Source organism: Grammomys surdaster, unplaced genomic scaffold (assembly GCF_004785775.1).
Source record: "Grammomys surdaster isolate TR1022 unplaced genomic scaffold, NIH_TR_1.0 371, whole genome shotgun sequence".
NCBI classification, from domain to species: domain Eukaryota; kingdom Metazoa; phylum Chordata; class Mammalia; order Rodentia; family Muridae; genus Grammomys; species Grammomys surdaster.
Window position 1 is genome coordinate 6984348 of NW_021604790.1, and position 26037 is coordinate 7010384.

The 26037-nt window shown below is 42.5% G+C and overlaps 1 protein-coding gene across 13 annotated transcripts in view; it reads right to left on the minus strand.

The window, feature by feature from the left end:
* The window catches only part of Bptf (bromodomain PHD finger transcription factor), a 99565-nt gene that overhangs the window by 48114 nt on the left and 25414 nt on the right, over positions 1-26037 (minus strand). For 8 of the 13 annotated variants that reach the window (XM_028780661.1, XM_028780657.1, XM_028780653.1 and 5 more), the window contains exons 3-7: positions 18344-18567; positions 15166-15375; positions 14453-14641; positions 5697-5891; positions 1192-1379 (exon numbers count right to left, since the gene is read on the minus strand). In XM_028780661.1, coding sequence (XP_028636494.1) covers positions 1192-1379; positions 5697-5891; positions 14453-14641; positions 15166-15375; positions 18344-18567 — 1006 coding nt within the window. The remainder of the gene's footprint in view (positions 1-1191; positions 1380-5696; positions 5892-14452; positions 14642-15165; positions 15376-18343; positions 18568-26037) is intronic. The other 5 variants (XM_028780662.1, XM_028780660.1, XM_028780658.1 and 2 more) reach the window with 3 other exon arrangements.

Consider the following 26037-nt stretch of genomic DNA (forward strand, 5'->3'; position numbering starts at 1 on the left):
GGGGAGGGGGAGGGGGGAGGGGAGAGGGAGAGGGAGAGGGAGAGGGAGAGGGACAGGGACAGGGACAGGGACAGGGAGAGGGACAGGGAGAGGGGATCAACCTCCATTTAAAGTGAGGCTGGAGCTGGGTTGGGTGCTCATGCCTATAGTCCCAATACTCAGAGGGCTGAGGTGAGAGAACCATGAACTCAAGTCTGGCCAGAGATACAGAGCAAAACTGTCTCACGGTAGGGAATACAGGGTCTATGAAATAGCTCCGTGGGTACAGGTACTAGACACATAAGTCTGGTGACCAACTTTAATCCAGATATCTCAAGAAGGTGGAAAGAGAGAATTAACTCCACAAAGTTGTCTGGATACCCCTCATAAATCTGGGAGCTTGTGTGCACTCCGACACACTAATAAAATGTAAGTTAAACAAACAAAAACAAGGCGGGTGGTAATGATGGCACATACCTTTAATCCCAGCACTCAGGAGTCAGAGGTTTATGGATCTGAGTTTGAGGCTAGCTTGGTCTATATACCAAATGCCCCAGGTCAGCCAGGGCTACTCAATAAAACAGTAACTTAAAAAACAAAACAAAAAAACTAACAAAGGAGAAATATATGCAATGAAGCTGACCCTGTAATGTCTTCTGCTTACTGGATTTCTAATAAGTGGACTCATTTGAGTGTATAAATGTATTTCCCATAATACAAGCCTAACACTGTTGCTCTTGGTACTCACTACAAGAAGGAAAATTCAATTGAAAACTAGATCTAGGGCTGGAGAGATGGTTCAGCAGTTTAGAGTACTGGCTGCTCTTCCAGAGGTCCCGAGATCAATTCCCAGCAACCACATGGTAGTTCACAACCATCTGTAATGGGATCTGATGTCCTCTTCTGGTGTGTCTGAAGATAGTGACGATGTACTCATATACATAAAAAATAAATAAAATCTTTTTTAAAAAAACCTAGATCTATAAATCTCCTATATCTATTTTAAAGACTTAAGGGTACAGTCCAAATGTGTGTGCCTGTGGGAACTAACACATGAGTGCATGTGCTTCTGAAGGCCACAGGCTTCATGTCTGTTGGAGCTAAAATTGAGAGGTACCCATTGGAAGAGCAGTCAGCCTCTCTAGGTTAGCTCTCTAATGTACAATTGTAACCTTTCACAGTACACAGAATTTTGTTTTAAACAGAACACACCTCTTTGCCCTCCTTAAACAATTTATTTGCTTCATGGGCTGCAGCTGCCACCTGCTGACTCTTGAGCTGACTGAGTTTGCTCTCTGGGTTCCTCAGTCTGGTGATGATGCGAGTGGACCCAGATGTTCCTTTCCCACCTCCAGGGGACTCGGAAACTTCTCCATTGGACTTCTCCGATCTGAAATCACCTATTAGCAAATGAGAAGGCCACGAAGTGATGTGGACAGGAAGTAATCACCACGATCGCCTCACTTATCCAACACTCATGCCACCTATATTTAAAGTCTGAGAAGTAGGCAGATGATGTTCTTCCACAGGCAAAGCAAATGTTATCAATCCTTGAATGGTTTCCTCCACAGCAAACATCACAAGCAAAAATACCTTGACTTGTATATTATTTTACTAAAAACACTGGTACCTGTTTTCAAACTCATCTACTGGAAAAGAGGGGCTTCCAGAAACTTGCAAATAATAAACATAACAACTTAAGTGAATACAAACATGTTGCCTTGCGTATCTAACATAATGTGATTTGTATGTTAAAAGGAGAGTTAACTTTAGAAAGATTTCCCACTGAACTTCACTTAAGTAGTAATAGTCTTGAATTTTAAAGGTAAGTGACAACTGAATTCTTCTCTAGAGAAGTTACACAATTATCTATGGAAACTCATTACAACAATTATTCTTTTAACATAATAAGAATCTCTCAACATCTGCTTTTGATGATGACAGACTAAAATGTCCAGAAGCAATCTCTGCTTTCTATATGCACAGGTATCATGTTGGATAATAAATATACATACCCCACCCATTCATCACAGTACAGTTTCCACTGGCCAGAAAACTGAACAAGACCTGATTTTTAATTTAAAGCTTAAAAAAAAAGAAACAGTATAGCATTGGTAAATGTAAGGAAGGGAATTTACCACATTCTCTTGATGGTGGTACTTCAGGCAAGTAGAGACAGATGCAAATGGGGGACTGTTTACCGTTAGCAGGCTCTATGTGTCCCTTGCCACCCTACTCTCTGGAGTGGCTAGTCTGTCCACTTAACTGTGTAATCGGAGCAGGGTGACAGATCACTCATCCTGTCTGTGGAAGAAACTACAGCACCCAGACAGAACTGGACAGAACTGGACAGAGCAGCTCCCATCCCATGAGGTCACTCCCCCAGCCGGGCATCACCCTGTTCCATGTTTTGGTTTTTAAATCTGGTTTTTCCTCCCAGCTCCTCTCCCTTTTCCTTTCTCTCATGGGACTGAACAGAGAGCCCTCCAGGCTGAACAAGTGTTCTATCTCTGGGCTGAATCCTCAGTTTAGGACTCTGCTTTTTATGTTAGTGAGGGTGTAAATTAGAGGCTGGTAACTCATACCTCTAGGGTAGAAAAACTGTGGCTTGCAGGGAACAACAATCCCCAATACCTGAAGCAGAAGAGAAAATTCAGAGGAAGATGCTGATAACCTTGCTTACCTTCCTGAACCTGACAATGCACCTGAGGCTGTCAACAATCCTGTCAACTAATAAAATTTCATTTATGTTTTATAAAGGTTTTTTTTTTTAATTTATATATGTGAGTACACTGTCACTGTCCTCAAACACACCTGAAGAGGGCATCAGATCCTATTGCTGTGGTTGTGAACCACCATGTGGTTGCTGGGAATTGAACTCAGGACCTCTGGAAGAGCAGCCAGTGCTCTTAGCCACTGAGCACCTCTCCAGCCCCTTCATTTATGTTTTAAGCATGGTAGAGCTCTGTTGACAGCAATAAATACTAAATAATCCAGAAAGTATTTTTAAGTCTGTCTACAAAATATGCCACTGATTAAATCAAGCTAGAGCAGAGGGTAAATATTGTGCCACACCAGGCCAGATAGCCAGCAATCCTGGATACTGTTATCTTCTCTTGGATTCTTTGTGTGCTCGAGCTGAACTCTTGGGACCACTTACAACATCCTATGATAGACTTTACGGATGCTGTCCGGGTTTAGGCTGGACTTCCTGTGATGGAAACAGTGATGGAATAATAAGGGCTTTTTGAACAAAGCTCCTCAATGTACAGCCACGATTCAGTGCTGCTCTAAATTAACTAACCCCCGCGTTTGCTAGTTTAGTGAAGAATAAGAGCAAGGAACAGCTTCATCTGGAGTGGTCAGAGTTGGGGACACGGGGGGAGGAGAGGCCCTCTGGGAACACACATTGCCCACGGGTCATTTCTGCCAATAAGAAGTCAATCTCTGCGGTCAGCTTGGTGGCAAAGCAGATACCTATTCTACTGCAGCCTCTATGGCAAGCACAGGCAAGGACAAAGGCTACTGACCCACCAAAGTCAGAAAGTAGAAGGGCTCATGTCTATGGAGTCTGAGGCTAGTTACTGAGCCTTCGGTACTAGTTGGAATTTTTACAAATCTATAAGGAGATGTCTTACTGGCATGGGGAGTCAGGGTGGCGAACTCTCTGAATCTGCCAAACTGGAATGTATGATCGTTCACCAATAGCAATTCCCAATAGTCCATACTGTGTATGGCAGCAGAACTAGGTTGCCTAGAAGAACCTTTCTCACTTCTCGTTCATTGTAGACCCTCCCTACCAGGATAGTAGGTTAAAAACAGCTGAGCTCAGAACTTCCCTTGGGTTGATGAGCTTAAGAGAAGCCATACCCAAAGCTGTCAAACACAACGCACAGCACACAGAGGTCTGAGCTTGGGGCCTAGATATAATTACAGTTATGGGATGCCATTGTGGGCCAAGGGTTTTGGAAGTCCTCAGGTGTGAGTGAGGTCTATGCACCACACTAGACAGAGGTGCTGTGAGGGATGCTGGGAACAGACATGAGTGACCATGCTGTGCTGATCTACCAAAGGACAGAGCCGCAGCTACTGCTGGGTCCTACCTTGGAAGCAGCCCTTGCTCTTCACAAAAGCATTCCTACCCCATTTCAATCATACAGTTTTGCTGGAGCCATCAATAATACCTTGCCTGCCCTGGCCACAGGTGTGGGACAATATGATCCAAGATAAGCCACTCAAATTCCTTCCTCAAAGACTTTTGATATGGAGCAGGAGGAGGGCCTTTGCCTTTGGGCCACAGACCTTGGAAAGACATGAAAACAAATTGCTGGTGCCATCTTACCTGACTTGGAAAAGGCCTGTCTGTATTAGGAAAGAATGAAATTATCACACAAATATAAGTCAGTTCAAAAAGGAGGGGGAGGAAGAGAAAGGGAGGGAGAGGGGTTGGAGTAGGGGATGGGGAGAAGACGGAAACAGTTGTTATACCATTGGGTCCACTTACTCCTCAAGAGTGCTTGAACTTCTCAGCCATGCAAGCTAATTAAACTCTCTCTACAGTTACACTATTTTAAGATGGTTGGTGACTTGCAATTGAGAAAAAAAAAAACTCACATCATATATCAAATTATACTCAAGATAAACTTAAAACAGTGCTACAGACTTGTTATGAGAAATTATTATAGCTACATGTATATTTGTGAGATTATCTTCCTTAATAAGACACAATGTAACATACAGAGAAACCCTGCAGAAAAAGATGAATTTAACGACATAAAAATGTAAACATTTCAGACAGTAGAGAATTAACACAAGAAAATAATATATATATAAGCACTTATGTGAAGCAGATATTAATGACCATAATACATATGGTATCCTAAATATCCAAATTCCTATAGGAAAAAGTGAGCAGAAACAAGAATCATCAAAACACAGGATATTAAACACATAAAAAGAAGTTATCAAATTCATAAGCAGGGATAAGCAAAGATTCCCATGAAATACCTTCTTACCACGGGCAAAACAGATAAATTGTGTTAAATGTAGGCGTGTGACTAGAGAAACATGCAAGTCTGGAGATTAGCAGGGTCTTCCCCGTTGGTTGAGTTATGAGGCAGTATTCACTACTCTCTGTGAATAGTACCTACCCTTTGACCAGCCAGTCGTTTCAGTCACAGCTTCCTACCCTGCCAGAACGTTTGCAGAATACAGAGACAGATGTAGGGGCTGATAGAAGAACCACCATGTAATTGTCAAATACTATGCAGCAGCTAAAAAAAAATGTGTTTACCTCTAACATGAATAGTCCCTACCATGTGTCACTGAGTGGAAAAACAGAAAACCAAAACAAGATGGAGAATAACACATGCAGAATGATCCCATTCAAAACAAACAAAAAAAAAAGCCAAAAAAAAAAAATCAAACCTGTAAACATACATATATGAATGTAATAGGAAATACAAAATACTGATTTGATTGATGGTGGTTATACTCCAGGAGAGTAAAAAGGGTTCTATTTTTTTTCCTCTATAGGATTTGATTTATGTGAAACAAAAGCAGTGAGCTCATGTTAATTAAAAAAACAAAAAAACAAAAACAAAAAAAACCAAAACACTAATTCTTCCCAACCTACTGAACTTTTGTTTAAAAAATTGAAAATGTTTGAAGAAAAAAAGAAGAAAAAAATCTCCTTGAATGGATGAGAGCGTTCTTACCTGTCTCTTCCTGAACAGAGACAGGTGTATGGGAGTCTCTTTCTGCAATCTCAGGATCATCCGCTGCCTTAGCAGACTCACTCTGGGAAGAAGTGAGCTCGCTGCTGCTGCTGCTGCTGCAGTTCTCCAGATTAGGCTGGCTGGAGGCAGTGGTGGCACTAGTGTTACTGCTGTCACATGTCTTGTTAGAGTCTTCTAGAAAAATAAAATACCTGATTTTTACACTGAAAATCACATCAACATCTAAATGTCAGAAAAGCATTTTCTGGCTATAGGACTCCAGACTGATGCTCGGTGTTAGAAAGCAAAGCTGACCAAGGCGGGATAGTCAGACACACTGTCAGTCTCTCAGTCCATCAAACCCCAGGCTCTTCATTACCATCTAGCACAAGGCAGACAATCTTTCAATATTCTAGAGCTGAAGAAAAGGCAACAAACACAACTACTACACACAACGCAGAGCAAGCATATCAGATATGGAAGAAGCAGTCTTGCTGAGAAAATCACCCAAAGCTTGAAGCTTATATTCTCACATTTCTAAAGTTTTCAGATATCTCTTCTGGAAACAGAACTGGAAAGGATTCTGTAGCTCTAAGGTCCTCGACCTAAGTGTGGTCACCTGTTCTGGGTGACTTCACATATCACCAGCAGTTTCCTCCTTACCAGTACACAGAAACTATTACTAGGAAAAGCTGAAAGCCACGGGAGTTCAGAAAGTCCCTGTCTGCATCCCTCTTTGTCACTGAACGGTACTCTTCCTAACTCTAAGTACTGACGGATGCTACCTGGTGAAGAGCGAGCAAACAATGCCCTAGGGACGTGGTTTAGATCTCTGACTGCACCAGTGATGGCTACCATATCATACAGAATACAGGAGGGTACAGGAGTGACCGCAAAGGGAATGAAGGCTACCTTTACACACAGGGAAAGATGACACTTAACTCCAGCCAAGAGAAAAGCAAACTACATCTAGAGAGAGGGAGGGGGAGGGGGGACACTGTGGCTCACACCTATAATCCCTAAGACAGGAAAACTGTCAAGTATGACACTAACTTAGGCTCAAATAAACAACCAAGCATAACTGAAAGGGGCCCTATAGAAATAACATCAGTGTTACCTGCTACTCGTGCTAGCCAAGTTCCAGGCATATAGTAAATAAAACTAATGCTGTCTTTCAAAATAATCCCCACCCCTACCATCTTTCAGTCCAGCCTTCTTTCATCTGAGCCACATGAAATATTCTGGATTGCTGACTGTACCTAATATGATGGTTGCCTAACATTTGTCCACTTTAATATTTGAATCCTTCATTTTTTTGGACTAACGCTGTCATTTTTCCTTTTATCAAATTTCCTCAAAGCGATAGTGCTTGCTGTTGGAACATTATGTCAAGGTAAACATTGGAAATGGATGCATTTTTAGATTTTAAATTTTTACATTAAGGCCTGGGAAGATAGCTCGGCTGGTAAAGGCGCTTTCTGTCTGTCAAGCTTGACTATGTGAGTTCCATCCCCAAGAATCACAGGGGAGAAAACAAACTCTCACAAAGAAGTCCTAGAAGTTGTCCTCTGACCTCTACTAACATGCCAAGGCACACTTTACCTCACAGTGAAAGAAATTAACTAATTAATTAATTAATTTCAAGTTAGAATTTTTCTACTACTAAGGCTGCAGACATAGCTCAGAGGTTTAGAGCACTCATTGCTCTTCCAAAGGACCTGAGTTCAGCTCCCAGCGCCCACATCAGGTGGCTCACAACTGCCTCGAACTCTGGCTTCAAGAGATCTTATGTCTTCTTCTGGTCTTCATACACACACACATACACACACACACACTCAAAAAAAAACTTTTCTACTATAATAAAAAATTAACAACTAAAAGAAAAGTAATTAATACAGCTTGGCAATATTAAATATAATACACATTTTTAAATGACTAAAATATTAATTCAAAATAAAATATAGCTGGGCAGTGGTGGCGCATGCCTTTAATCCCAGCACTTGGGAGGCAGAGGCAGGTGGATTTCTGAGTTCGAGGCCAGCCTGGTCTACAGAGTGAGTTCCAGGACAGCCAGGGCTACACAGAGAAACCCTGTCTCGGAAAACCAAAAAAAAAAAAAAAAAAAAAAAAAAAACAAACCAAAAAATAAAATAAAAAACTTTGAAAGCACTTGGTAAAAATTACCTAGACAGGCTGAGGGTAGCTCAGTGGAAAGTACTTGCCTAGCATGAGAAGTCACTGTGTTCAATCCCTGCTACCACAAACACACATACAAAAGAGGAAAGTGCTTTCATAGAACATAGTTGCAAATAATTTTAAACAGCCAATGAAGGGGAAGAAGAGACTTATATAAGAACAATACAATTTAAAATTTTGACTTCACTGTCAGATGCTGTACCCAACAAGTGTGTGTGTGTGTCTGTGTGTGTGTCTGTGTGTATGCTCATCAAGCATACATGAGACATTTGCTAGTGTCAAACTGGTGCTGGAGCTATAATTCCGTGGCAGAGTGCCTTCTGACCATGGGCCCTGGTCCCACACCCAGCACCACCCAAAATAATCAAGTATAAAGTAACACGTCAGCAAAGACACATTGTCAGCTGCAGCTCCACAGTGCGGAGGGAAACTGCAGCGCTGACAGCAAACCCAGGAGAAAGCCGACATGCAAGGTCTTCAGAAGCTGGACCATCGGGCACAACAAGCAGAGGAAATCAAAAGGAGGAAATAAGAAAGGCCAAGAGTTAAGAGCCACAGAAAAGCATGCGATGGCCAAGTGTGGAGATCAGAGTCAGGTGCTGGAGTCAGTTCTCGCCTTTAACTCTCTGTGACTTCTGCAAATTGAACTCACATGGTCAACCTTGCCAAACAGGAGCCACTGCGTCATCTCACCAACCCCAACGTGGTCTGAAACAAGTTTCTCACTGGCGTGAGACTCAGTAAGTTAGCTAGATTGACTGGCCAGTCTTCCCAGTCCTGGGATCACCCACAATCACACCGGATTTACATAGATTCTGAAGCAAGACCTCAGAATCAATGGCTGAACTATCTCCCCAGCTCAAGACCACTGTTATTGTTTAAATTGTATTATTATTAGTGTGTACAGGGTACAGGCATGTATGTCCACAGCATACATGTGGAGTAGATGACAACCCTCAGGAGCTGGCTATCACTTTCCACCAGGGTTCCCAGACTTGAACTTAGCCTTGTGGGGCAAGTGCTTTTACACAATGAGCCATCTGGCCAGGCACTAAGATTATTTTCATGAAGATAGAATAATCTCATTTCTAGAGACAGATAAGACCATCAGAGGAATATATAAGCTAATCTCACTTATAAAAGAATGTGTGCCAAAATATTAAGAAATCTGATTCAGTAATGTATGAGGAAAAATAATCACAACCAAGCTGCATTTAATCAAGGACTATGAGATTGGAACGTTCAAAAACAATACAGGAATTATTGCTTTAGTGAAGATAGCCTTAAGGGAAATTGATTTATGCTCTCTAACAAAACAAACAAAAACAGAAAGTCTACAAAGAAAAGGACACTTCATAAAAGAGGAAAAGCCAAATGACCTGTGTGTGCACACATGCTCACACACACACTCATGCACACACTCACTACTGTGTGTGTCTACTTGGTACAGGCTATGTATAAAGGCAAGCACATACAATATTAAAGACCAGGAAATCCATGATTAGGTTTATGCCTCTAGAAATACATGTGCATATGTAAAAGATAAAGGAATAACCATAATAGCATTGTTCATGATGGCCCCACACTGGAAACTTTTTTTTTTTTGGTTTTTCGAGACAGGGTTTCTCTGACTAGCCCTGGTTGTCCTGGAACTCACTCTGTAGACCAGGCTGGCCTCAAACTCAGAAATCCTCCTGCCTCTGCCTCCTAAGTGCTGGGATTAAAGGCGTGCGCCACCACTGCCCGGCCCTGGAAACTATTTTTAAAAGCTATCATTGGAAGCTGGAGAGATGACACAGCAGACAAGTGTGCTTGTTCTTACAGAGGACCCAGGTTTGGTTCCCACCCCTCACATGATGGCTGACAGTAGCCTGTAACTCTGCTCCAGAGGATCTAATACTGTCTTCACTGTCTTCTGGCCTCTTATTTCACAAGGCACAGACATGGTATACACACATACTTGGAAGCACTCACAGATGCACAGAAAAGTACATAATTGGTTACATGAGCATCAATGTATAAAAAGAATAAATTAATCATGCTACATCCACATACTGGGGTGACAGCAAAAGATGATGCTCTACATGACACTGGATATTTCTGTTCTCACTGGTATTTTATTAAGTATAACAGAAGGTTATACAGCTAGACATGGTGACCCGGACCTTTAATCCTAGCTCTTGGGAAGGAGAGGTGAGCAAACATGTGAGTTCAAGACCAGCCTGAGCTACACATAGGAAGTTCCAGGCCAGTGAAGGCTATATAGTAAGACCCTGTTTCAAAGAAAAACAAATTTTAAAAACCAGACATTAAAATTTATATATTGTAAGGCTGGGCAGTGGTGGTGCAGGTCTTTAATCCCAGTACTCAGGAGGCAGAGGTAGGCAGGTCTCTGAGTTTGAAGGCAGTCTGGTCTGGTCTACAGAATGAGTTTAGGACAGCCAGGACTACATAGAAGATCCCTGCCTTAAAATAAAAATTAATTAAAAAAAAACACCAAAAACACACACTCACTCTCTCTTTCTCTCTCAGTATTATGATTCACTTTTTTTTTTTCCTTTTCTCTCTTTTTAAAGCAAAATCATAGCTTGGAAAGGTAGCATAGTAGTTAAGAGCACTTGCCTATAGTTTTAGACTTTTTCAAATCCTACTTTTAATAACAGTTCTTAAATGCTTTGACTTCCCTTCTAGTCTATCACCCACCAGGGGTAGTGGAAAAGAAAAGTCATTAGGATACAGGGGAAATGGACCTGTTTAGAAATTGTTCTTTGTGCAGGGCAGTGGTGGCGCACGCCTTTAATCCCAGCACTTGGGAGTTCGAGGCCAGCCTGGTCTACAGAGTGAGTTCCAGGACAGCCAGGGCTACACAGAGAAACCCTGTCTCAAAAAACAAACAAACAAACAAACAAACAAACAAAGAGAAATTGTTCTTTGCAACAAATCCCATATGCGCTGTCAGGAAATCAACAGTTCAGTTCACAGGGTTCAGCAGCGACAGCTCAATCCACCTGCAAACACTTCATGAATATACCAACAGCCTAGTTCAGTAGTGTCAAGATAGCAAACATAAACCAGCAGCAGTGGCCCAACCTGACCTAACAGACACAGCCAGGCCCCAGCAGGAGTCAGCAGGAGGAAACAGGACCACTAGGGACACTAGAAGTTCCTCTCAATGAAGTGAAGCTTTGCCTCTCTTAGTGAAGTGAAGATCGGCGAAGCCTGGAGACCAAGAAGTGCTGCAAGGCTAGCTATTCAAGCCTCCTGTCACCGTCTGTTCTGTCCTACTCATACCCCCTCCAAACAGGTCTTGCCTCGGCACATGAGTCTGTCTTAGCAAAACCCCACATGAGTCTGTATCAGCTGCCATCACTCTGCCAAACATCCCTAGTGCACCGAAAGAGCAAGAAGCCACCAGAGCACAACCACAAATGTTTTGGTGCATTTTCTCTCTATGGAGTCATGACAAACAGAGCTCAACAACACAATGCAAGGAGAACCAATACATGTGGGTTGTTGGCAAAGAATCCATCACGTGTCCTTTCACATGCTTGCTTTAGCAAAACATCCCTTCACCTGTGTCTGCTTCAGGAAAATATTCCTTCACATGCTTGCCCAGCAAAACACCATCCAACATAACTGACTTTCCAAAGAAACCATAAGTTTCCTCTTCACTTGACCCTCTTCCAGGGGTCTCAAGTTCAATTCCCACACTCAAATGGTAGTTCACAACCAACGGTAACTCCTGTTCCAGGGATCTGCTGTTCTTTTCTGACCTCCTCAGTCACCAGGCATGTTCATGACACATAGATAAACATGTAAGCAAATCACTCATACACTCATACACATGGAAGAAAATAAATCTAAAAATTATAAAAACAAAACAACAAAAAAAGGCAAATGCTCTGGTGGAATTTATTAGAAGACACCAATCTGCCTCTCCAGTGGGCTGGTGCAGTGGCTGGTTCCCTGTGTGTTCACTTCCTAAACAGCCATCATTTACTAGTTAAGAAAATACAACCAACCTAAACTATCTCTCCACCCACTGTGACAGTATTATTGTATCAAAAGCTTTTATTCAGTAAATATCACGTCTAAACAAACTCTGTAAGTCTAAAGAAGAGAACCGAGTGAGACCTTCCATGATGTCATTTTTACTCTGTTGGAGCAATTCCCCTACCCCAAATCCCAACAACCAGCTCATCCACTGACCAGAACGAGAGCCAAGAGTGAGAACAGTGAGTGATTGGTTCAGGGCATCACAAAGCACACAACACCGTTACTTAGCAAAACCCCACATGGGTAAGTAAGAACATAGAGAAGCAGAACTGCAGGAAACAGAGAGCACCCCCTCAAGGCAAGAACGGTTATTATATCTGTCTGATATCCCACCAGAGTGCAGCTAGCAAGGACCACTTTACTTTGGTCAGGGATTATATTTAGACTATGGAGTCTAGCCGGGCGGTGGTGGCGCACGCCTTTAATCCCAGCACTTGGGAGGCAGAGGCAGGCGGATTTCTGAGTTCGAGGCTAGCCTGGTCTACAGAGTGAGTTCCAGGACAGCCAGGGCTACACAGAGAAACCCTGTCTCGAAAAACCAAAAACAGACTATGGAGTCTAAAAAGTATTCCAATATTAACCACTTGTTCACTTGCTATTGCATGGACGTAAGCATCCACATGCATGGGTTTGCTCATACCCACCTACACAAAATAAATATATGTAAAATAACAGCATACAAAGACTAGAATCTAAGGATCTAAGTGATCAAACTCAATCAAGTTTGGTTTAAAAACGTCATATCTGAAGCCACCAGTACATCTAAGATTTACATTAAGTATTGATCAATCTAAAAGGACAAAAATTATATTTAAAAAGTAAAAAACATGGAGGGTTTTTTTTTTTACATTATTTCAGCAATAGTACTCCACCTTCAAAACGTTTAGTCCCAAATATGTGAAATGAGAATAAAACTGACCAAAGCTGAGAACTCAGTCAGCTCTAGAACCAAATTATTCATCTGTGTTTCTCCAGCCCCTTGAGAAAACAGTCCCTGAGAAACTATCACTCACTGACAGCCCTATCTTCTAAACAATTCTAATTTTAAGAAAATTAATATTTGCCAGGCGGTGGTGGCGCACGCCTTTAATCCCAGCACTTGGGAGGCAGAGGTAGGCGGATTTCTGAGTTGGAGGCCAGCCTGGTCTACAGAGTGAGTTCCAGGACAGCCAGGGCTACACAGAGAAACCCTGTCTCAAAAAAACCAAAAAAAAAAAAAAAAAAGAAAGTTAATATTGAGTAAATATTCCACTATCATTTCTACTTATGTGAGTCCACATCTCAACAAGTCCCATCTCTACTGTCTCCCCAGTTGAGTCCCCAAATACCAACTGCCAAATCTACAGCTTCCTTTTTGTGTTTTGACATAGGGTCTCCCTATATAACCCTGACGAGCTTAGAGCTCACTGCGTAAGGCCCTGAGTTCCTGACTGCCTCACCAGCACCAACACTACATATGGCTAAAGCGCACCCCGCCAACCAATTGTTCTCTGCTTCACTGAGTATGGTTTCCCGATTTCCTACACCTTAATGAGCATGCTGCCCTCAATGTCAACTGTATTAGCTGTACTGCTGACAGCTGTACACGTGGAGCTGCATGTAACCTAAGCTTTCCCTGAGGTTTTCGGCAACGCTCAAAGCTGGTTACCAAAACTCCTTCCCATTCCAATCAAAACGTGGAGGCACTTAAAAGCTGAATGGCATGAGTTTAGGGGCAGAAGCAGACCTAGACTGCACACCTTTTCTACACAGCAGTGCTTCTAACACACCGGTCACATCCCAGTATCACTAACACACAGCAATACCAAACTCAATGCTTGCAAATGGAAATCTTTTTATATTCACAAAAAGGACCTTTAAGGATTCCCTCCAACTATGACTTTGAGATTGCTGATGCTTATTTTTTGAGTTTTGATCATCTGAATTATACATGTATGATTATATATGCTGCTATGATAAAAATACCATTGGACTCTTTGAAAAGCAAAAGGTCATAATCACATTCTTAGTATGATAACTTACTCCAAGTAAAATTTCAAGGTTAAAAAGGTTAAAATTGGAATTATTGGTTAACATATCAATGTACCTTGCAAAAATGTTGGTGATGATGGATTATCTACTAATATTATGATCTGACACGTAGCACTACACGAGCATGCAAACAGAAAATTACTGTGTTAGTACAACCAGAGCCACACGGGCCAAGTCACTCAACATGGAGATGCACATTACGATGTGAGTAACTCCGTCAGGATGGTTGGTGACCAGGCACACAAATCCATCTAAGAAACACAGGCATGAGGACTGAGAGGGAGTTCCAAGCACTAACTGCAAGATGTTTGCCAAACACCAAATGTTAGGTGACAGTTTAGCAATCAGAAATGGCACTGTGAGCAAGCGGCATGAATGAATGCAGACTGTCAGGTTCTAGGTGACATGCAGCTTTGACTGCAAAGGGAAGGGTTCCCCCCATTACAGAGGCATTGCTATGCTGCCCTCTGTACCTGGTACATCCGGGGGGAGCTCAGATGCCACCTTCTTCTCTGCCATGCTGCTGCTATCATGGGCTTCTGAGAGACAGCCCTCGGGGCTCCTCCCTTCACAGGGACTAGTCTCTTCTGAAGAAGCATTTGTTGTGTTGTCGCCAAGATTTGCTGGCACAGAGTTACCTTTATCCCCAACTTCTGTTGGCTCTACAGCAAAACGCACAACAAAACTTTAAAGATATGCTTTAAGATTGCTTTCGGACAAGTGGCCACATTCAATCAACTACTACAAATCATCACCAAAAACCTTGCTTCTCCCTGATGCCATTTTAAAGCGAGTCAGACTCTGGAAGAGCTTTGTAATGGGTCATCCAAAAATAAAAAGTAAGATATTAAGAATGTTTTAGAATTAAATTTTTAAAAGAACATATTTTAGCATGTACCATATATAATCTAGTATAAAAATAGTAACTTTTCATCAACAAATTTCATAGAGATGTCAAATTCCAACTTCTTAGAATATAAGTATTACATTACTACAAATCCATCAATATATAAACCTCATTACAACAGTTGTGATGTCACATGGGCGAGACTCTCTTAAATATAACTTTAGGAATCAAAAATAGCTGTTTGCAGTAAACCTTCCCACTTTCACTTGGCAAGTAAAATTGAAGGCTTCACAAACAGCATTAACAAAATGTTTCTTTTGAACCAAGTAATTCTTTTACCCTCAGGTTTTGCTTGCCCAGGCTCTCCCTCCAGGACTTTGCTGTCAGTGTCCTTGTCTGGGGTCTGGTCCTCCGAGTCCTCCTTGCTCTTCTCAGCATCCTTGGAGCTGTCAACCTCGCCCTCGCTCTTGTCCTTTTCTGTGTCTTCTGGGCTCTGATCACAGTCAATATCTTCCCCTCGTTTGATTCTTAAGGAGTCCAAAATTTCCTCTGTAATAAACAACAAATGTAATTGTTCTCTTTCCATAACTAAATATAAAATTACTAACACATGCCACTTAGGAATTTTAATGTTTGCTGGGCTTGGTGGTGCACACCTTTAATCTAAGTGTCAGAAGCAGGTGGAACCCTTGAGTGCATGTTCTAGGATTGCCAAGGGCTACATAGTGAGACTTTGTCCCAAAAGGGGAGTGGGGAGGTTAAGTCTTTAAGAAAGAAAATTACACCAGCTAGAAGACCTGAATTCAGTTCCCAGCACTCAGATCGCCTGTAACTCCAGAAGATCTAATGCCCTATTGCCATCTCCAGAGGCATCCACATACACACAGATAACCACATGCTCGAGCATACATATAAATAAATGAATAGAATAGAATAATTTTAAGATCTTTAAGGCTACATGTGGTTGTGCAGACCTTTAATTTCAGCACTGGGAAAGGAGAGGCAAGTAGATAAGCTATGAGTTTGAGGCCAGTCTGATCTACACATTGAGTTCCAGGCTAGCTAAGGCTACATACTGAGACCTAACCTAAAGGCAGGGGGTGGGTAGTCACAAAATAAAACATACTTCATTTACAATTAACCTAACTTAGTGAGTTTCACTTTTAGAAAAGAAATCCTAGTTATAAAATCAGCTTTCTTTGTGAAGATGAGATGGCAAAGGCAGAGCACAGTGATCACACCTACAACCCAGGCATACTCACCTGGGCTGTATATACACCAATATACAGCCCAGTGCGAGGTTTAAAATTGAGACTGGATGTATATATCACTGTGGCATGCCCTGCCATAAGCAGATACTCCAAACGGACACAGACTCAGTCGATACAAGGATCAAAACCAGACCTGCAACCCAGGAAAGACCTGAGGTAAATCTGCTCCCTGAACCTGAGTAAGCTCCCTAGGTCTGCAAATGTCTACTTCCCCTAGTGTAAAACGAACAGAGAAGCCCATATGGAAACACTTCTTTCTGAAGCTCTGTAACCATTCTGAAAGCCATTAGGGACCTAGCTAAGCATAGCCTCTTTCAACTTGGGCAGAGTGCCATCATGGCATGGCACCAGCATAAGAGAAACAGCCATGGACACAGACACTAACCAGACTCCCTGGGTTATATAAAATACATCCTTAATGATGAGTTCTTGTTATGAGGCCCAGGCTGGGCTGAAATTTGTAATCCTCCAGCCTCAGCATCCTGAGTAGCTGAGATATGCTACCACACCCACAAAAGTAAGCATCTTTTCTTGTTAATTTGTCTGTTTGGTTGTTTGCTTGAGGTAGAATGTCATGAGGCTCAGACTGGACTCACATTCAGTGTCTGAGGCTGGCCTGGGAGGTGGGGGGCAGATGGTAGTGACACATCCCTTTAATCTTAGTACTTGAGAGGCAGAGGCAGGAGGATTTGAGGACAGCCTGGTTTACAGAGCAAGTTCCAGGACAGCCAAGACCATACACAGAAATCCTGTCTTAAAAACAAACAAACAAACAAAACATTCATTTTATTTTGGGGTGTGTATGTGTGTGTGTGTGTGTGTGTGTTTTGCCTGCATGGATTTATGTGTGCTACATGGTGTCTTTGGAGGCCAGAAGAGAGCATTAGAACTGGAGTTATGAATAGTTGTAAAGCACCATGTGGGGTCTGGGAATTGAACCTGGGTTCTCTGCAAGAACAGTATGTGCTCCAAAGGCTGAGCCACCTCTCCAGCCCCTAGCCTTGACCTCGCCAAGTGCTATGACGACTACAGGCATGCGCACCACCTCACTATCATAACCACTAATTTGTTGCTTGAGCTGTCCCATCTTTGACCTTTGAGAACTTTTTCAAAGGTCCTTGTCCTCTTCATGTGTTTTATCCAGACACCAAGTCAACTCACCCTTCCAACTTTTTGGTTTTCTGAGACAGAGTCCGTGTAGCCCTAGTTGTCCTGATCTCCCTCTATAGGCCAGGCTGGCCTCAAACTCAGAGGTCCACCTGCCTCTGCCTCCTGAGTGCTGGGTTTAAAAGCATGTATCACTATACCTGGCTAAATCTTGGTTCTTCTTATGATTAGAAAGTGTTTGGAAGCTATACAATCTGGGTCCCATAACACTGAGAATGTCTGCATGTGCCATATACATGCACGTGAGAAAATGGCTGTGTCCTCCAGAGAATCCAGTGGTTGGTTAAGGACAGCCATGTAAAACAGCTTCCTTGTGGGAACGAAGTGAAGCCTGCCACCGCAGTGAAGTCTGCAAAGACGGGCTCAGCAGCCCTTGCCTCTGTCCCCTCCCTTCAGCACTCCCCAGCTTCATTCTGGTTATATTTCTTAAATTATAGTTATCTTGCCCATTTTTCCAGAATTAGAAAAACTGCAAGGGACTGAAGGTGAGCCTCAGTAAAAGAGGACTTGTCTGGCCTGAGCGCCCTGACCTTAGATAGACAAACAACACAGAACACCTTATGGGGGAGTTGTCTAAAGCATGACACACTAAAAGCTAAGGACACAGGGACCGTTCAACCGTGGGTGGGTGGGTGGGTGGGAGTAACCTGGCTGAACTAAATAAAGTGTTCCATACAGCTGTCCACAGTGTAGAAGGGATGGAGTGAGGAGGACACAAATGAGCTAGGCAAGGTGGACAACCCTCATAGTCCCAATTTCCTGATGGCTGACACAGGAGGACCATGACAAGTTCAAGGCCTGCCTGGGCTATAATAACTTGAACCAAGCCTGAATTGCACAGACCCTGTCATTAAACAGACAAGAATCATATGACTTGTGGGCGTAGGGAGTACCATCAATGACCAAGGCAAGAAGCGAACCACTAAACCACACAGCATCCTGACCTACTATGGCACTGCAGGGTCACTGCAAGGACACAGTGAGATCCAGAGTCAGAGCAGAGCATCCAAGCTACCAACAATATTCCCACTGAGAGTTTGTCTCCAATGTAACCACAGCTCAAGCAGGAATGGCCTCACCGTTAGCTGCCGCTAGGAAGGACTTGTTGCTGCCACGAGCCTTGTTGGTCAGGTCTTCAGTTACATCCATGTGCTGCTGCATCTCCTCCCGAATGTCTTCTAGAACTCTGCACAGTTCTGCTTCCCAGTAATCTTTGTCTAGACAGTCTATTAATTCTGCAAGCTGGACCTTTGTGCTGTAGTACCAAACTTTCTTCTCATTTTCATTTTCTGTGTCTTCTTCTCTGTTGTGAATTCAGGGAAGGAAAATATCAGACACAATAGTACTTACCCAATAAACACCTACCCACCAAGTTCAACTATGTAATGCAAAAACTACATGCTGATACTCACTTCTGTTTATCCATTCAAACCTAAACAATGGCAATGATCTTATGAATCTAATTTCCAAAGCTAATGATATCAGTCTTCTCATCAAAAAGATTGATTAAAAGCTCTTACACACAATGCTGTGTGGAAACTTGACAGTTTCAAGTGCTCAGTGAGTTCTGACTTAAGCTCTAACTGATTAAAGTTATATAGATAAGCCCACCTTTTACTTTCTAAAGTTTCATCTTCCAGCTTTCTCATTATAAAGTCAGCTCATGTTCTCTCATTCTCTCTCTCTCTCTCCTATCTCCTTCCCTCCCTCCCCTTCTTTTTCCTTTCCTCTTCTCCTCTCTATCCTGTGACCTGGCTGGCCCTGTTTCACTTCCCAGGTACTGGAATTACAGCTATGCACCACTGTGCCTGGCTTATGACACTTTGAGGATAGAACCCAGGGCTTCATTCATGACAGGATACAGGCCCTTTATCAAGTGAGTTACAACCTTGTAGTTATTTCTTTAAATGTTTCATTCTTCTTTATTCAGACATACCACATGATGGCATTTCAAGTCCACAGATGGAACCCAGACAGTAGAGGTCCTATACAAATATGTGGCCCAGTGGCATTAGCTTATTAAATACATTCTATAAGGTTTACACTAATGAAGACAAGCTTACTTACCTATGATCCTTTTCTCAAAATATATCCCCACTGACAAGTAATATGTGGCTTGCAGCTACACATTTCAAGTGAATAACAACAACAACAACAAAAATATGCATAAGAACTATTTTAGGGGGTGGCTCTGAGAGATGGCTCAGAGGTTAAGAGCAAGTACTGCTCATGCATAGGACCTGCCAGCACCTACATCAGGTGGCTTACAACCACCTGTATCTCCAGTTCCAAGGGATCTGATGGCCCTTCTTCTGGTCTCCATGGACACTGCACTCCTGTGCACACACCCACACACATACCCACATACACATACACACACACACACACAAACAAACACACACACAATGGAGGAGGCAATTAGACGACCTAAAGGGTCAAGGCACTCACTTATCCCCAGCATGGTGCCCGAGTCTGATCCTCTGACTCCAGCTCCCCACTCTGTCAACTTCCTCAAGCAACCCACCAACTACTGAAAGGATCCCTAACAGCTAAAGGACATGTGGATCTATTCTGGTCTCTGAGGAATTTCCCCTCTATAACAAACTCATTGCTTCAGGCAGAAGTCCATTCCGCACTCAGTTGCTTTTAGTAAGTTTTTACGTATGATGAAATTACTCAAACCTGTAGTAACTGCATCATTTCGCTCTGGTTCTGTCTGCTAGCAGGATGTGGGCTATCTGTAACACCTCATCCATGCATGCCCTTCAATCTGCTCACAGCATCCGTATTCTACTCAGTTCTCTTCTGAGACACGAATGCTCACACACCCACACCCCACCTCACCCAAGTACTCTGCACCCCTCACTCCATTAACACCTCTCTAAAAACGGGGAGGCAACTACCTCTTACTCTGCTCATCAAAAATACATACTGTTCACACGACGGACAGCTTTTTTTTCTGGAAGTAGAATAAACTCATTACAAACATAGTAGCAAAATAATAAGTACAAGGGCTGAGGTCATTGGAACAAGTTCTCTTTCACACTGATGTTCCAGGGTTGTTATAGTCCATCTAAGCAAAGCCTCTTTCCTAACTGCAAGAGAGACGCTGCCTACCTCTCTCCTATATAGATGCACGCTGACCACTGTGACTCTGTCTGGTTTTGGAGGAAGCTTTGGTTCTCCAAGGCCTATGAGTTCTCCTGGTTCACTGGAACTGGCCCAGCTGCCTCAAGAGTGCTCACTGTCAAGTGTCCCCACCACTTCACAGGGTGACAGGAAAAGACAGAGTGAAGAAAAAATTCTTGCCTGAGTACACCTATGAGCAAATATACATATGACAGGTGTATGTTTTTCTTTATTTGTTTATTTGTTTCTCAAGACAGGGTTTCTCTATATAGCCCTGGCTGTCCTGGAACTCACTCTGTAGACCAGGCTGGCCTCGAACTCAGAAATCCACCTGTCTCTGCCTCCCGAGTGCTGGGATTAAAGGCATGTGCCACTACTACCCGGCTAACAGGTGTATGTTTTACAGCTTGACTTTTCTAGACTCCATATTAAGTAGGACTGGAGTCTGAAGCTCAATAGTAAGTTTGAAAGTGACTCATGGAAGAGTAAGAAGCCCTGTAATGGGCTGAATACTGGCCCTCAAATTCAGGTCCACCTAAACCTTGTTTGGAAGAAGTATTAACCTACAGGTTTTGAAATGAAATCATCCAGACTTCACTGACCTCACAAGAGGAAAGGAGGTGGAGCAGGAAACAGATAACTAGAGTGTCTGTCGGGTCTGTCCAAGAGCTAAAGGACAAGGCACTCTCCAAGAGCCTTCAGAGGGAGCCTGGCTCCTGGACTCTGAGCCATTCAATAAAGTCCTCTTTGTAGTGTTTTGTCACAGCAGCCCCAGCAGATGCCCACATCTCAGTTCCAAGAAGTGAAGTGCTGCTGTAAACACCAAAGAGATGGAAGAGGCTAAAGAAAAATCTTGGGACCTTGAAAGAAAAGGCCAGGACTGCCTTGAAGCAAAGGAAGAAAGGATTGCTTTTCCCAGAGCCTTGCTGACACCATAAGATCTGACTTATGCAGATGGATAGATCACAACTGTCTATAAATCCAGCTCCAGGCATTCAGATACCTCTGGCTTCCATGGACACTGGCAGACTGGCAGACAGGCAGACAGGCAGACAGGCAGACAGGCAGACAGACAGACAGACAGAAGACACACACACACACACAGACACATGCGCTTAAAATAATAAAAATAAGGGGCTGAGGAGATGGCTCAGTGGTTAAGAGCACTGACTATTTTTGCAGAGAACTCCAGTTTCATTTTTAGCACCGACATGGTGGCTAATAGCAACCTGTAATTCCAGTACTAGGGAATCCGACATCTTCTTCTGACCTTCGAAAGTATTACGCACACAAAAATGCACACTCACAAATATAGGGAAAATACACATTCACATAAAACAATTAAGTCCTTTAAAAATAATGCACAAATACATCTTTAAAATATGTAACAGGTGTAAAATCGAGCCCACATCTGGAAGGTACACCCATAGCTGTTGCCAGTGTCTCACATTAGAAATTACAGTCTGGAAAAAAAAGAAAAAAGAAAAAAATATCCAAGCTAACAAGAAAAAAGAAAAAAAGAAAAGAAAAAAAAAGATATTACAGTCTGTATTTAATGGTCAATAGCCAGGGCATAGCACTGTGGCTGTGTTTGGCTAGCATCCATCCACAGGCCCCAAGGTTCCGTCTTCAGCACCACAGTTGTAGTGATTGTTAGTATAGATGGGGCCGATTCCTTCAGTACTTCAGGATGTGAAGGGACAAAGGAGTTCAGGGGCAAAGAGAGGTTCTAAGAAGACAAGGTCTAAAACATACCACAAATGAACGGTGACCTGGAGGACAAATGGTTTTAGGTGGTGAGAAGAAGGGCGCTGAATGGGTTAAGGACCTGGGCTACAGGGTAAACTCTTATAACACCAGACAGGAGGAGGTTACTTAACTTAGAGTAAAGGAAAACATATAAATATAATGTTTAAATATAATGTTGGGCTTAAGAGATGGCTCAGCAGTTAAGAACATGACTGCTCTTCCAGAGGTCCTGAGTTCAATTCCCAGCAACCACGTGGTGGCTCACAACCATCTGTAATGGGATCTGATGCCCTCTTCTGAAGTGTTTGAAGACAGCTACAGTGTACTCACATAAAATAAATTTAAAAAATGTTGTTTTGATCATCAGTCACTCAATATATAGTGGCACAAGCCTATAATCCCAGGACTGGGAGGAGAGTGGGGTGGGGGTGGAGTTAGGAGTTCAAGGTCATCTCCAGCTTTACACAGAGTTCAAGGCCATTCTCAGTTAGGAAAGACACTGTCTCAGACCCTAGAGATGGCTCATCCGTTAAGAGCATTGGCTGCTCTCCAGGACTCAGGTTCAATTCCCAGTACCCATATGGCAGCTCACAACTGTCTAACTCCAGTTCCAGGGGATCTGGCAACCTCACACTCACATGTACATGCAGGGCAAAATAGCAATGCACATAAAAATAAATAAAATTGTAGCCGGGCGGTGGTGGCGCACGCCTTTAATCCCAGCACTCGGGAGGCAGAGGCAGGCGGACTTCTGAGTTCGAGGCCAGCCTGGTCTACAGAGTGAGTTCCAGGGCAGCCAGGGCTATACAGAGAAACCCTGTCCGAAATCGAAAAAAACCAAATAAATAAATAAATAAATAAATAAATAAATAAATAAATAAAATAGAGACACTGTCTCAAAAAAAAAAAAAGTGTTACAAAGACTACTTCAGGGGATAAGGCACAGAACTGGAGTGTAGGCAGAAGAGTTAAGTTTCCTAGAATCTAGTCTGGACACGGCATCTGCTGGCACAAATCCATAGAGAACTATTACCTCGTTACACGTATCACTAACCTATACAATTAACATTTTAGTGCTCACTAAGTAAAGGCAATGACAGAAATCTTCTATGAGTTGCTAAGACTGGAATTAAATACAGGGCCTCTGAGGTTCAACATTTTAATTTCTAGGCTTCCAAGGAAAATCATGTAACAAACCTCTACTTACAGTGGGTTGATTGAAGTTTACATGGCTCTGAAACCTTCCCAAGCTTGCATATATACTCTAACACAAGGGACACTTAACCTGAAAGCTTTTTAATCTAACTTTCATAAATGATACAAAAATCTTCTAGATTTACTTCTAATTACTGACATAGACACTTGGCATCATATCAGTATAACATTTAAAGATTCCTCACTGATGTTACACAAAAAATACTCAAAACATTAGAGCATTAAAAACTTACTGTTCATCAGGTTGGTGGTACTGGGACCTTAGCCCCAGCATTTGGAAGGCAGACGCAGGCTGATCTCTGAACTCCAGGGCACCCTGGTCTACCTAGGAAAGCCGTGTTTCAAAATGACAAAACAGGAGCCAAAGAGACAACTCAGTAGGTTAAGAGCCCTGGCTGCACTCACAGAGGCCCAGCATCCCATTCCCAGCATCCACACAGACGCTCACAACCATCTCTAACTCTAGTGCCAGGGGATCCAACAACTTCTTCTGGCCTGTCCAGGCACCAGGCACACACTTGATAAACATATATCATGCATAAAAAAAGTAAATATAATTTTTCAAATACAAAGTAAAATACCAAAAGAGAGATCCACATTTGTTTGAGTGATCACTAAGTTAGAAATGAAATGAGATATTAGAACTGATCAAAAAAAAACCCAACATTTAAACCCAATGTTATAAAAAGATTCTTTCCTAACTAAAGTTAAATGAATAAATTTGCTGTTCCACTAAGAGACTATTTAAGTTCACCGATAAAGTATGACTGATTAATCCACAAGTACTTAAAAGTGTAGTGTAAGTCCTTCAGGCCACTTGTTTCCATAGTTCATGCACATTCACCTTCTAATTGATAAGACTGACCCTTTCGTAAGTCTTATTTTATCTGAGTAGATCTGCTTAAGTTACTTACTAAGTAAAACAAATAATGTTAAATTTTCATTGGTGTTTTCTAAAAGTGTCTTTATTTCTAAATAAGAATTCTCAGATACACTCTGTACACACAGAATGAAAACCATCAGAGAGGCTTTCTCCCCAGTTATATGCATTTGCTTTGTTTTGGATTTTTATGTTTTTAAAATGTGTGGGTATTATGTCTGTATATCACATGCATGCACTACTCAAAGAGGCCAGAAGAGGGCGTCAGACACCTTGGAACTAGAGCGACAGGCAGTTAGTGGCCATGTGGGCGCTGGTCCTGAGAAGCACTCAGTGCTACCTACCACACCTTAACTGATGAGTTATCCATCTCTCAGCCCCATAGCATAGGTTTTAAAAGCTAAAACAACTCAAGCTGCAGACTTTCAAAGTGACTGTTTAGAAGCTAGACTGCAGCATACAATAAAGTTAGAAACGCTTCTTTTTCAAGCTATATTTTTTATTTTTAACTCTCTGTATATGAGAGAATGCAAGCGTGTGTGTGTGTGTGTGTGTGTGTGTGTGTGTATGTGTGTGTGTGTGTGTGTGTGTGTGTGTGTGTGTGTGTGTGTGTGTTTTCAGTGTCTGTGAATGCCAGAGGTGTCTGCTCCCTGGAGCTGCCAGCCAGCATGGGTACACTTTAACTACTATTAGAAACATTCTTACAGCAGGCAGTGGTGGGGCACCCCTTTAATCCCAGCACTTGGGAGGCAGAGACAGGCGGATTTCTGAGTTCGAGGCCAGCCTGGTCTACAGAGTGAGTTCTAGGACAGCCAGAACTACAAAGAGAAACCCTGTCTCGAAAAACCAAAAATAAGAAAGAAAGAAACATTCTTACAAACAACTTCAGGAGGCACCTGCAAACAGATATATATAGGGTTGAGAGTAAGTTATTTAATCTCCCTTAACTTTAATTTCACCATCTACAAATTACAGATAGGTATAAAAACCTATACTACAGCACAGTTGTAAAGATTAAATAAAGAACTGTATAGAAATGCTCAGGACATCCAATGTGAGGTGCACATTAGGTGCTATTTTTATCTAAGTAACTAGATACTAGTCACAGGTTTCTAAAACTAAGGACAACCTATTCCAGACAGACCAAAGATATCAAGCTGTATGTACACACGCACCAAACACCTTTGGTCTCCACGCAGAAGAGAGCTCAAGAAAAGACAGAGGCTATGGGAAGCAACATCTAAGATGCCAAGGAAGGGCTGGCGAGAGGACAAAGGATCTAAGGACCCAAATGGTCAGAGCAAAGAACCAACTCCCAAGAAGACGTTCTCTAACCTCCACACAGGCACCACTCGGTGGCGCACAGGCTTCCTGCGCTGCACACACAGAAGTGAAAAGCACTTATAAAAAAGCCATGTAGAGAACAGCTCGCACGCTAGCCCCATCGGTGAGTCTAGTCCAGAGGCTGAAGCAGGAGAATCTCAAGTTCCAGCCAGCCTGCCATAAGCAGATAGAGCTTGCTTCAAAACAAAACAACTAAAACCAACTTTTTAAAAAGGAATTTTTTTAAAGACATAAATTCAAAATAGAGGAAAGACAAGTCAAAAAGCTGAAAGCATGTGGTCACGTGATCGCTGCCAATGTGAAAAGTCAAAAAAGCCCAGCTGCTGAGAATCCTCACTCCACTCTCCTAAGGAATTTGGGAGTGGGAGGTGGGCTGTCTATGAAACTGAACTGGCTACAGGTCTGGTCTCTAGAGAATACAGTAGAGCTGAAATCCTCTGGATCAAAAGTCTCCAC